At 45.7% G+C, this 13,261-nt stretch overlaps 1 protein-coding gene across 1 annotated transcript in view; it reads right to left on the bottom strand.

Moving 5' to 3' along the window:
- Positions 1 to 11,451, bottom strand: part of MARCHF4 (membrane associated ring-CH-type finger 4) — a gene marked incomplete at both ends in the record, with an annotated part of 95,885 nt that extends 84,434 nt beyond the window's left edge. Inside the window, one exon of the mRNA XM_082285515.1 lies at positions 10,990 to 11,451. Coding sequence (XP_082141641.1) covers positions 10,990 to 11,451 — 462 coding nt within the window. The remainder of the gene's footprint in view (positions 1 to 10,989) is intronic.
- Positions 11,452 to 13,261: the final 1,810 nt, after the last annotated feature.

Genomic DNA, 13,261 nt, shown 5'->3' with positions numbered 1-13,261 from the left:
CTCCTCCTAAAATCACTGTAAAAGCTAAGGGGAGATCTTACTGCTATGTTCAGCCACCTCATGGAAAGGCACACCAAAAAAGTCAGACTCTTCTCGAAGGTGTACGGTTACAAGAGGAAACAAAAAATTTGAAACACAAGAAATTATGATTAAAAATTAAAAATAACCCCCTCACACTTTGATTGCAAGGGAGGTAAAATATTAAACCTGGTGTCCAGAGACATGAGTGGAATAACTGTCCTTGGAGTTATCCAGCTCTGGATATCTGGAGATCTGATTTGGTCAGATCTGCTTGAGTAGAAGTTGGACAAAATGATCTCCTGAGGCTCCCTAAAATCCTAAAATATTCTGAGGTTGTGTGATTTTGTTTGACCTGAGTTATTACTCTCAGAATTGCCACCATCACCTGACATTTGCACCACATGCCTGAGCACACCTTTAAAGAGATGAAACTCTTGTCTGGCATCACCAAGAAGAAGATGAGAGAAGAAATCTCATGAATGCTGCAGGATGGGAAGGCCAAGAACTCTCCCGCAGGTTTCACATGTCTGTGATAAGGGCAAGAAATAAATCATAAGGAGTGGGAAGTGGAATAACGACGGCAGCTGGGCCAGGTCGTGACAGTTTAGCAAGCTGGACTTTATGAAGGAGTCCTTACTTCAGGCTATGGGGGCTCTAAAAATGTTTTTCTTAGAAATGATGTAGCCATCCAGTCTATGAAGAAAAATTTTCCAAATGTGGGTTAAATGTAGGTGACAGCACTTCTGCTCTCATATGTCAGAGGAGGCTATGAACTGCTTTTTTCCTAACTAGCTGAATCCCGTGAGTGTTTTTCCAAGCTGAAAGTTTCTTGCTTTTAATCTGATGTGGAATAAAACTGTCTTCAAACACAGAACTTTTTCCATGCAGGAAATCTTTTCTGCCAGCTAGCCCAAGGGTTTTTGAAGCTGGTTTCTACGGATGCACACAGTACACAGTCCTTTCTGTGACAGAAAAGACAAAAGGTGATATGCAAAGACAGTTTCAGTTTTCTGTTTCCCCAGATTTTCTCCTTGGGCACTGCAACCATTTCCCATTATTGGAGGCCTGAAAATCAAGAAGGAGTATTTCTTCTCCAGTCCTTGCACAGCTATTAAGCTTCAAGCAGGAATTTCATTGAGGAAACTTATTTCACTGCTATTACAGAGAGGTTCAGAGTAGACTAACCCAGTAACTCCCTCTGGCCCTAAATCTTGTAAGAATGCCCGTCTCTGCAATGTTAAGGAAATGTTGGGGTTTTATGTCCTAAAATGTGAACTCTGTAGGGCAAGAAAAGCCTTCTTGGTGCAACGCTTGACATATTGACATCCTGTAAAGGTTACCATAGTATTAAAATAAACAATGGTCAGGAGGCCAGAAGCACCCATAACTCTCCTTCTGCCTCTTGTGGAAACCCTCTCTTTAATTACTTAACTGCTATTTCTCTCTGATACAGTATTTTATTATTACCTATTTTTCTTGAATGCTCATCTGATCCATCTTAATGTTCTTCTAATATCACTTGGAATGGGATAATAATATTCTTGTACTTCTGCAGCACTTTAAGCCCTGACAGGTCCTAGTATGCTTATAAAGGAGAAAAAGAAAAGGGAAGTGCTTAATTCATCAGACAGTGCAAGGTCATGCAAGACATCAGACAGAGAAGAAGACCTGATAAAGCTAAAAGCATTGGGGTGTTTGGAGGGGCAGGTTTAGCCCATGGCCCTGTACTTGCAGGAAGGAAGTGCAAACCATCCATTGAGCTTTAGTTCAGCACCTGCAGGAAATTGCCAGAGTGGGTGCTGATGTGACGTGGGTGAAGTGCCAGCAGGATTCCTGCACACCGCTGCTGTGTGTTATGTCTTCAACAGATCCTTCCACGTGGCTTCTTTTAGCTCTCCCAAACACTGAGAATTGGAGTAAAAAAACTACACAGGACCTATCTGGGTAAGGACAGGGAACACTGAAGGGGGTGGAGATGCACATGAAGTTCTTAGAAAACCCCTTCTTTCATCAAGATACCAGTCAAAGAAGTGAGCTTCTTGGTTTTGACTCCACTGAAGCAGGACAGTGCTGGGAAATTGGAGAGGAAGGGATCACAGTAATGAAAGCAAGAAATGAGGATCTGAGCAAGTGTCTGTGCTACCCTAAAGAAAGCAAATGAGTACACATTTGCTGAGATATGAGAGAAAATAAGGCACAACATGACTACGCAGCTGGGATATGAAAGAAAATAAGCTCCAGCTGGGCGTAGGGTTAATGCCCCAAGTGACAGTGCTAGCACAAGAAGGCGGAGGAAATGTGAGCCACCCCATCCAAAAAGTGACTGTAGAAGCAGGCGAGAAGTGGGTGGTGTGGGCAACATTTCAAGCAGGACTGGCTAGAGGCCTGAATCTGTCAGGAAAGTCATATTCAGCCTTGCTGAGAGTGGCTTTAATTGGGACAGAGAGCAGATACCTGAACTGAAGTAATGAGGATCCATTTGCTCCTCCCCCACATGGCTGTAAGTGGGCAGTGACAGGACCAGCCCCAGCCATAAGTCTCATCTATGGCAGTCAAGGGATCCTTAAAGAAAAGCACAACTGCTCCTCCAGCCTTTTCCTCCCAGCTCTCCTCAGGAGGCAAGGCTGAAGAGCTCAAGTCATTAATGACCTGAAGATTCAATGGAGTTAATGATTACTGCATCTGCAGGCCCTGCTGGAAGGGGCTGCTACTGGGGAAAAATGGATGCAATTCAGTAAGGCCAAATGCAGCTCCTCCATCAGTGCAGCAATGCCAACTGCACAGAGCCAGGATGGAGGACTGGCCAAGAAGCAGCTCTGAAGGACATGGAGATCATGAGTTGAGTAATAATCAATAATCATCTGGTGCTCCCTAAATAAATGAATAAATAAAGAGGGCAAACATTAGCCTGGAATGGATGACTTCTGCTACTCGTTAAACAGGACTGAAAACCTTTCTGCCTGCTCAGAACTGACAAGGATTCAGTTTCCAGTGCATTCATAGCAAAATATGGACCATTTGGTAAGAGTCCAGAGGGTAACACCAAGGATGATTAGCAGCCTAGAAAACACGTCATAAAAGCAAAGGCAGAATTGGGATTGTTTGGCCTAGAGAAGAACAAGGAGTGTTATGGCTTCAGTTGTCACTTAAACTTGTAAAGTCCTGAAAGGATGAATTTTCACTATATTTACATGTAACTACTGGAAAACATTTTCAGTAACTTACTTCTTGGAAAAAAAAAGGAAAGGGCAAGAAGAAATGAGCTGCAGGAGGAAAGATGGGTTCTCCAACTATGCCCATCCTTAAGAACTGGTTAGATCAGCCTCTGTCAGTATTTTGGATGGGTAGATCTCTTGAGGCCTCGGCATTACCCCATGCTTGGGCACGATCAGTGCATGCATTAATAAACAGAAGCTAAACCTACACAGTACCAGAGGTTACAATGGCAGTCCCAGGGAATGACCTGACAGAGACTGCAGCCACAGGACTGTCTGCAAATGGTGAGGGCAAACACCTCCAAACACTTAGTGCACTATAAACCTTAGAGGTACCTCTAGCACTGCCCTCTTGGCTAATGGCACATACTTTTTGCATGGCAAAGGCGACCTCATGGCCTCACCTTATATGTGAACACAGGGTCAGTCGAGCAGTCCTTGGTAAATTTCTGTGAAGAGCAACGTGGCAAAGACACCACAAAGTCCATAGCAGTCCTTCATCTCCAAAGTGGTGGAATATCATGTTTATTTTCTCTGTCCTGTTCTGCAAAGTTGTTTTGTATGTGTTTGTGACTCCATGGAATAAAGTATGTCTGACAGTCCAGTTGTCCAACCAAAACGGAAGTTCCCTATAAAGTTCTTCTATAGAGGAGACAAAACCTTCTCAGGGATCCTTTCAAGATAGAACTACCCCATCCTCCATGGGGTTTACACAGTTTTCCCCAAGCAGAGGCTGGTTTCTCTGATAAACATGAAGCACTAGATGTAGGAAATAATAAAACAATAATAAAACAATATGTAACCCCTTTTTTTGGTTATCATTCTCCCATTCTGTACCATCCCACCCCTCACTCATCACCCAGGCAAGCAAGTTAAACTTGTGTGACTGTTGTGAGTGATGTCACCACTGCTCCAGCTGCACAGAGAGGAGGCTGGGATTTGATGGTACTTAGGCCATAGGAGAACCTGTGCAGATAGAGCCAGATAGGATGGGTGGGACCAAGCTCTGATGTGTCAGCTGACTTTGGCCAAGAAGAAGAGAAGGAAGAGGAGGTGAGATAAAACCACCCAAGACTGTAAAGAACAAGAAATGACATGACAGAAGATGTGTGAGAATTTCAGTATAGGGGCCTTGTCACTGGAACCAGTCTGCTCACCTTGATTTTGCCTTATCACTTTTCACAGAGGGGCATGGGGACAATCCATTTATTATCTACATAAGTTTCCAGGTCCTGCTGTTATTTTCTTCACCAGAAGAAAGTCATCACTCATCACTCTCCACTGCCAACAATGTAATCTGTTCTACTGTAACCAGTGATAAATCAGAAAAAGATAAAAGGTAGGTTGTGAAAAGATGGGGGAAGATAAGAAAGTCTTCAGCATCAAGCAATTCATTTTAGGTAAGCAATCCTGATTAACAAAGGAAAAAGAGAAAGATAAAAAGTTAACAAGCTATTCTGTAAGTCTGGTTTCCCATGGAAACCATATCATGATGGGGTTATTCTTTTTTTGTCTAATGGGATACACGTTTCTATTACAGCTGCTGTTCCATCTGAAGCTCTGTCCTCCATGGACTCTGCAGTGTCTAGCACAGACAATGCTATAATCTTTCCCTCAGCAGGACATTTCTAGCTTTCCTCTTCTTCATCCAGCTAGTTTTCATGAAACATACAGGAATTTAATGCCTTTCAGACCTCCACTCTCTGCCAGCTGTGGCTGACATTAGCCAGTAGTTTAGAGGAGGGCTGATGAGCATAACCTGTAACAGCTAACACCATCACATGGCTTTATTCCTTTGGCAACCAGATAATAAAACGATGGGACAGCCACAAATATGGACCACTAACAATTACAGTACATCTTATTGTCTTACTACAGGCCTAGGAGGAATGGAGACTTGCAGCAGACACATAGGACATGCAGTATCATGGATTTTTGGCACAACCATTTCTGACTTCTGGACTGGGCCAGCCTTGAATGGAAAAACACCAATGTGAGCAAAAGGCTGCCACAGAGGAGGTCCTTGCTGGGAATGAATTTTTGCTTGAAAGACAGCCTGAATGCAATTCAGTTTTGTATGAACAGAGCCCTTCCAGAAGCAAGTGTTGCCTTTGTGGAAATAACAGTGACTCTACAGATGCAAACAATGGAGCTACATGCTTTTGCGTCGCTTGTTCTGTCACTAACTGACATCAACCACTGTTAATCATGGCCTGAAATGTGTATTTAAGAAACAGTGACACAAACATAGACAAGTTCCTTCACGAAGCCTTTTATATGGGGAAAAGTGAAAGAAAAGAAAAACTGCTGCTCTGGCTGGCTAGTGGCACTGAAATAAATGGGTCAGGCATCAGAGTTTCAGCAGGCACAAAAGGTGAAAACCTTGTCTTCCAGAGCAATTAAAAGTCAATGGGATTAGTAGCTTTCACTATTATTTATAGAAGCCCTGCTGTGTGCACAACATTACTGAAATACAGGGGTCAGGTCTCTGCTACTGGATGCCTACACTTCTGCTGTTGAAGTTAATGGGAGCTTTGCCAATCAACTCTGTGGCAACAGCGACTAAATCTAGAATAGATGACATCCCGGGCTCCATTCAGTTGATGGCTCAAACAAAGCTTTTGCCAAAGCCAAGAATGTTCTGCCTGCACAGTACAGATTTGATCCTGGCACAGGTGAAACAGGAGAGGTAGCTATAGAGGTGTTAAGATTCAAAGATTGGGAGGTAGAGAGGTGGACTGAATGTCACAGGAAGCATCCTCTCTTCCTTTCTATCATAAATTACAACATACTGATTGAAATCTGAACAGCTGCAGCCCAGTATCTCCTATTCTTTGGTTTTAGCAGGACTGCCTGTTTTCCAACACCAAGTAAATGAATACTGAGGGAACATACCTATGAAAATGACTGCACTGTCATTATATGATTCAATATGTTTGAAAACAGTGTCCTGATGTTCTAGCTGGTTTGGACAGACCCCATGAAATACCAGCATCTCTACTCCCAAGTTCTGGGCTTTGGATGTGCTTGTGATGCTGGTTGCACAGTTGTTTCTTCTTTCACTCATCATTATCATACTTGTGCCATGAATTCTGACACAGACTGCCTCTTTTCCTCTTTGTCTCACTCTAGTACCTCATTTTCCTCAATTTTGCAGAAATCAGACATCCCAGACACCACCTCCACTCCTCTGTGCTGCTGAGAGACCAGTCTGTAAAGTAGCAGTATTTCCTGACCTTAGTTCATGCCACCTCTGCAGACCCTACCATGCAGGGAGCTGATGATGCTTTTTGCCCGTGTCCATACCAGGCAGGGGTTGAGATTCTCACTAGTTATGTCAAGACACACATGCTAATGGCCAGCCTTTCAATGGTACTGACCATTCCCTGATCTTACACACGGCCCCCAAAAATGTGTGTTATTACAGACTGAGTAATTTGGGGTAAACTTAATTCTAGAGAAGTCCTGAACATTGCAGGTACCTACACACTGAAGACATTACCTTACATGAGCATGAAATCCAGACATGCACCTGCAGGGGTGGATCTCACCGGTCAGGCACAGGAGGCTGGTGAGCTGTGGGGCAAGACACCAGTCCCAGGGCCCTGCTCCTAGCCAGTCTTACCTGGATCTCTGGATTGGCTTCAGATGTGAAGCATAAATTTCACTTTCAGAAGTGTTATCATTAATTGTGATGACTCTAAATATCCATAATAATCACATGGCTTTATAATCCTTCATTAAACTTTAGCTCTTTGTTTGTCCTGCAGCAAGGAGCTCCACAGCCCAACCACATACCACATAGAAATGAATGTCTTAATATCCATTATAAGTTGTCTTCCCTTACAATTTTCTTTAAAGTCTTCATGTTCCCATATTAAGGAGCTGGTGCCCCAAAAGTCTAGAGGGGACTTTGGTGGGAAGAATAGTCTACATTCAAGCATTTCTATCGAATACTGAGCTAAGTCCAAGCTATCAGCCTGCACGTTAGAGTCCACAATCTGTTCTCTCTGATCCTCCATAGCCAACCAAAACTATCCCTACTGATTTTTCAAATCTCATCTTTACAGTATCTTTCCCCAAAACGAGAAATAGAGAAACGCAGACTGAAAATGATAGGTAAGGAGAGATGTGCACATACTCTAACTGACAATATAACAAGCAAACCTTGAAACATATGGCTTTCCAAATTATCTCAGTTTCATTTAAGAATGTTTTTCTATTTATTTCCAGCACAGCTAGCACCACTTCTGAGATCCTAAACTCCACAGTACTGCTAACTCCTTGTGACGTGGGGAGACAGTTTATCCCCTGATGCAAAGGGACTTTTCACCCATGTCTTCTCCTGCTAATCCCCATGACTTGCTTTCAGCTTGGAACCATACCAAATACTGTAAAACATTTGTGAGAGAGGAGCTCATCTTAGTTTCTTTCTCTTGCAGAACATTGTCAGAGATCCAGGAAAGCAGACAAAATTCTGCAAACACTAAGCATTAAGCAAAACAGAAGAAAATACTCCAGCATTTCCCTTTCTCACTTTCTCCCCAGAGCTTTACTGCTCAATCCAGGGTCTCAGAATTTGCTGACACAATGGTGCAGGACGTTCAGTCATTGAAACCTTTGAAAATGCCGAGCAAGTCCCCGAAAGGAAATGCTATTGCCAAGTGCTGAGTTCAGTCCCTCAGCTTTCACGATGTTTAGCTCTCATTTTCAATGAAAGCAGCTGCCTTTTTCAACTGTCAGACCTGAGCAGATTTTGCTCTTCATGCCCTCAAAACAGGAGCCCAGATGCTGCAATCCCCTGGTCATCAGATCCACTCTTTTCTTGCCTGCATCCATGGTTTCTCTTGACTAACATGCAAGGATAAGAACAGTTTCACAATAATGAGCTTTCCTCCTTCCTAGGGTCTTCAGTACATTTTTAAATGGAAGAGTCAGCTTACCCGTAAGAGCCACAAACCAACATGAGGAGCTTAAGATATAAGCGATTCAGTAGCCTGAAGTATCATCATGCATGTTGGGTGATCAAAAATTTAAAGCAAAAATCCCTACCAATTTTATTTTGCATTAGATATTAAATAAAACCTACTTGCAAAGCCAGACTACTAAGAAACCTTTTTGGCTGTTGTTTTGGTTGAGATTTTTTTTTTACATCAAAACAGGATTAAAACATCTTTTGGAGACTCACTGTCATTTTATCTGAGTAAATAAGCTTAGAGCGCCTAACAGTCAATTTATAATGAAGGCTTTTGTTCTTGTTACTGTGATGCAGCCCTGCAAATTTGCCCACAGCTGCAGCAAATTCAGATGGTTTTGACAGGTAAATAAAATACTGTTTAGATCTGTCATTGTTATTAATCTGCAGAGTAAAGAACTAGCAATTATATTTTGTTTCCAAGCAGATAAATTTTGATTATGGTCTTGGCAGGGGTGGTATAGAAGAATGTGCATCTACGACTTTTACAGTTGTGAGGGTCCAAAACATGGAGAGTCTTTGGTCAGCTGTTGAGTTGTAAAACAAATGGGAAATAAAAGGCTAAATCAGTAATAAACACCATAACAAAAAGGAACAAGGAATGTGGGATTTAGCCCTGTTGGAGTTTTATTGACATAAGGGCCAAATAAACCAAACTGTGGGTCTTGAGATCAGCTGCACCAATTCAGTGCTCAGTTATTCTGAACTGTACTTCCAGGAAGCTGTGTCAGGATCTGGCTGTGCTTTAAACCCCACAATGTGGGCTTCCATAATGACTTGTGCTTCCCAGCTGCTGCAGGGCAAAAGGTTTCAAATACTTCTCAAGCCATGCTGATGAAGAAAAAATTATTTGTGGAATAAGCTACTGCTCAAGGACAAGTAGCAGAACCCAGCTGCAAGTATCTTATTGTATTGGCCAGGAACTGTGAGAATCAAAAAAGAGAAATCCTGGTAAAAGTCTTATGAGATGCCAGTCACGTCTGCTCAGCTCCTCACTCAGGTACACTGGCAGATGGTCAGCAAATAGTCTCAGTTTTACAATGCAACCTACACTGGTTTTCAGTGTGAAAATTAGCATCCAATTATTTTCAAGCATTAATGTTCTCCAAGGAAGCAAGCTACCTCTATTTTAATTCTGCTTAGGCTCTATTTGCTCTGACACATAAGCCAATCTCGCAGGTGCTACGTTCTTGTGTACACAGGCAGAATGGCAAGCCAGGGAAGGGTACTAGAAACGTGAAATAATGCAAATTCCCAGGAAGTGAATTGCATGGCTTCCAACTTTTAGAAGAGACAAGGACAAGACAAGCAAGAGAGGAAGGTATACAGTATCTCCAAAAAAGAATTATTTCCTCCACTCCCATCTGAAAGCCTATGGTGAAAACTGTGTTTCACAGCTATCTGCCAGCTGCATAAACCATTAGAGAAGGCTACAGTCCATTTAACACTGAGCTGTGACCTATGGAACCCTTGGTATGACACATCCAGCAGGGCTGTGGGTATTGGGATCGGTTGGTGGCAGGCCCCGCTTCTCCCAAGGAAGAATGGAAGCCCATTCCCCACTTATTGCCACCATCCTCAAACTAACATAAGGGAAGGCACAATCACTGCATTACAGGTGTAGGCAACTTTGGGAAAGGCAGGATGTATACCTGAGCACAGCCACTTTCAAATGAGAACTGGCTTTCTCCTTAGCAGAGCACACAGGTCCACGAAGGGGAAAGAAGACCTGAGGTAAAATCCATTTTGCATAAGATTTCAATGTACCACCTTACATGCCAGAATCTGTGCTCAAAATAGAAATAGTCAAGTTGAACTTTGCAACCCTTTCTTATGCAAGGATCCCCTATTATGACAGGTAATGGAATTATCCTGAGTAATAATGGTTATCTGCACATATGGGCTTGATCCCACAAGCAGAGGTCTGCAGCCTTCCTTGCACCTGCAAGCTGTGTCATGTCAGGTACAAATGTTGCTGCGTACCTCACTGTAAGGAAGTTGCCAGCCTGAAAATACATGAGATGCTTTTAATTGTCATTAAATATGGAGAATAATGCTCTAGGGCAGCATCTTATGTTCTGTCATGGTTGCATTTGTTTCATTCTCCTGTGTGGTGAAGGGAAACTTCACTGGCCTAACCTCAATCTGTACCACGGTGCATCTCAAGGCTGCAGCTTCAGCAGGTACAATTGTAGCCAGCCGTGTTTCTCCTGCAGATAGTGCAACTGGGAGCATGGGAGCAGTGGAGCACCTGCACAGCTCCTACTAGCCATCCCCCGGGAACCACTGAAGTGGGGTTGTCTCCTGCCACGTGTTTTGTACAGACTGAAGTTGTATTTTTAAAAGCAAAGAGCACATTAAACTCCTCCTTTGCATCACTTTTGGAATCATCGCAACCGGGTACCCACAAAGCACCAAACAGCCTCCCTTGCTGAGATGTGCTCTGCTCCATGAAGGTGTCAGCGTGTCCCTCCTCCCATGCCACAGCTGTACGGCTCTGAGGCTGGGCATGAGTGCCCGGGGCAAGACTGCCGGGCAGCAGAAAGAATGGAGCACGCCTCCACCCCACACCTATTGGAAAATACTATCGAGGTGCAAAATCCTGGAGCCCGGGGCCCGGGCAGAAGGCAGAGAGCCCCTCTGAGTTTGGGGTCCCGTTCCGGGCAACAGGGACACACCCCCGCAAGCACCAGGCCCCGGTTCCCTCAGGCTGGAGCATCGCTGCCACCGGGCCCGTCGCGGCCCCCACCCCAGCGCCCACCGCCCGCGGTCGCTCACCTGCTCGGGCCCCTGGAAGCAGATCCTGCAGAGCGGGGTGCGGATGCCGCTGTCGACGCTGCTGCCCAGCGAGTAGCGGTCCTCGGCCTTGCCCTTGCCGAAGTCATCCGAGGAGGTGCTGCTGGGCAGGGAGGCGGGCGGCTCCCCGGCGGGGCTGCCCCACTCCTCGGCAGCCGGGCTGCCCGCGCCGCCGCCGCCGCCGCCCGCCGCCCGCCAGCCGGGCCCGCGCCCCCCGGGCGGTGCGGCCCCCGCCGCCGCCTCTGCGCCGCCGGGCATGGGGAGCGGCGGCGGCGGGGAGGGCGGCGGCGGCGCGGGGGGTCTCCGCAGCAGGAAGACCTTCAGGTCATTGAAGAGCATGCGGCAGCGGCACTTGAGGAGGCCTTGGTTTCGCAACATCTGTCTCGGACGGAGGAGCCCGCAGCAGCAGTAGCAGAAAATGCCCGCGCCGGGTGGTATTAACATGTGCCTTTCCTTGGCAGGCGGGCACGGGGGGAAAGAAAAGGGCAGGAGCCGGGCGCCCCGCGGCCGGGGGGGCTCCGCGGCGGCCGCAGTGCCGGGAGGGCTGCGCTGGCCGCCGGGGAACGCACAGAAGCAGAGCCGGAGGGCGAGGGGGCCAAGTCCCCGGGCAGCCCGCTGCAACCCGGCGGGGACGGCAATTGAAAAAAAATCCACACCAGAAAAAAAACCCGACTCTGTGCTGCCGGGGGATCCTTTCCCCCCCTCCACAAGTTTGCTTAGAAATCAGCGGGAGGAGGAAATAAATCTCCCACGCCCGAGGGTCCAGGGGCGCAGGCGGCGGGCTCGGGAGAAAGCCCCCGATCAGCTCTCGCAACTCCTAAGCCTGTAAAAACGAAGGGTCCACGTCTCCGGTGGGTGTGGAGAGGAAGGAGAATATGGTTCTCTCGACAGTATTTGGCATCTCAAGTAATTTTCCTTTTTCTTCTATTTTATAATAATTTTTTTTTCAATTAAAAAGTAAAACCCGATCACAAGAATCCCGGTGTGCATCCAGACAAAATAGCAGCTGGTCTGGCTATCAAAATGCAAAACTGGTAGCTGTTGTTATTATCAAAATTGCCTCTTTGACAAAAAAGACCTTCACATTGTTTGTGGGAAAACACCCTACGTTTTCAACACTGTACTCCCAGGTGGCTTCAGATTTTACCGTTGCCTGTAAAAGATTTCATTGTAAATATTAAAAGTCCGGAAAGAAATGATTAGCATTCAACGAGCTTAATCCCAGATGTACTGAGACAAATATATTTCTATATATATAATATATATATCATATATATTTTATATATATTTATATATTCTGATCTTCTCTATTCCAGCAGCTGTCTGGACCACACACACAAAAAAAAAAAAAAAAAAAAAAAAAAAAAAAAAGGAGCGAAATTGATGAGGGAAGGCGGCTGTATTATTCCCTAAGCTGTTACCATCCTGGACCAAAAACCCACGCCGAAATCGGATCTATTCTTCGCATGTAATTGACCGGGGAAACGTGGATCTTACATGGTCACGTTTCCTTTCCTCCTTTCACAAAACAGGAACGTCATCAAACGCACTGGCAGCTTGTACAGACCATTGTGGATGGCGAGGCGGTCAGGGCTCTATCAGCAATTGCAGGGACCTCCTTTTGATGCATTGGACGAGGCTCCTTCTTTCCCTCCACCACCGTCCCCACCTTCATTTTCCTCCCCTTCTGTCCTCCTCCTGCTCTGACTGTTGCTCTCTCTCACAGGCATTGACATTCAACCATCGCAAGTCTGTCGCACTCTCGCTGGCAGGGAGAAAAATCCGAGCAGATAATTCTCTTCTTCCTCCTAAAAGGCTCGGATGGAGCACAATGCGCCAGACACATGGGGCAGCATGGCTTATTTTTCGTGCGGTTCCTACCGCTTTGGCAACATCGAGCTGGTGTGTGCGTGTGTGCCTTCCTCCCTCAGCAGCAGCCTCCTCTCCGCTCTCCCATCCGGCTTGCCGTGATGATGTTGCTGTTGCTATCTCCCTTGGATGCAATGGGGAAGGCAGATTGTTTGCAGTGCGAGCGGGGATTTGCAGGAAGGGAGGGGTGGGACGTGGCCGCGCTCTTCTCCCTCCCCCGGCTTAAAAAAAAAAAAAAAAAAAAAGGAAAAAAAGGAGAGAGAGAAAGAAGAAGCAAAAAGGCGGGGTGAGAGGGGGAGAATCAAAGCGAGGAATGGAGCCCTTCCCAACCTTTGATGCCCCGGGCTGCCGGCTGCTGCGAGAGCCCACGCCAGGGAGGAAGGGA

The sequence above is a fragment of the Coloeus monedula genome (assembly GCF_965178545.1).
Source record: "Coloeus monedula genome assembly, chromosome: 7".
Taxonomy (NCBI): domain Eukaryota; kingdom Metazoa; phylum Chordata; class Aves; order Passeriformes; family Corvidae; genus Coloeus; species Coloeus monedula.
Note: the sequence above shows the minus strand (reverse complement) of the source record. Positions and strands in the feature narration are given on the sequence as shown.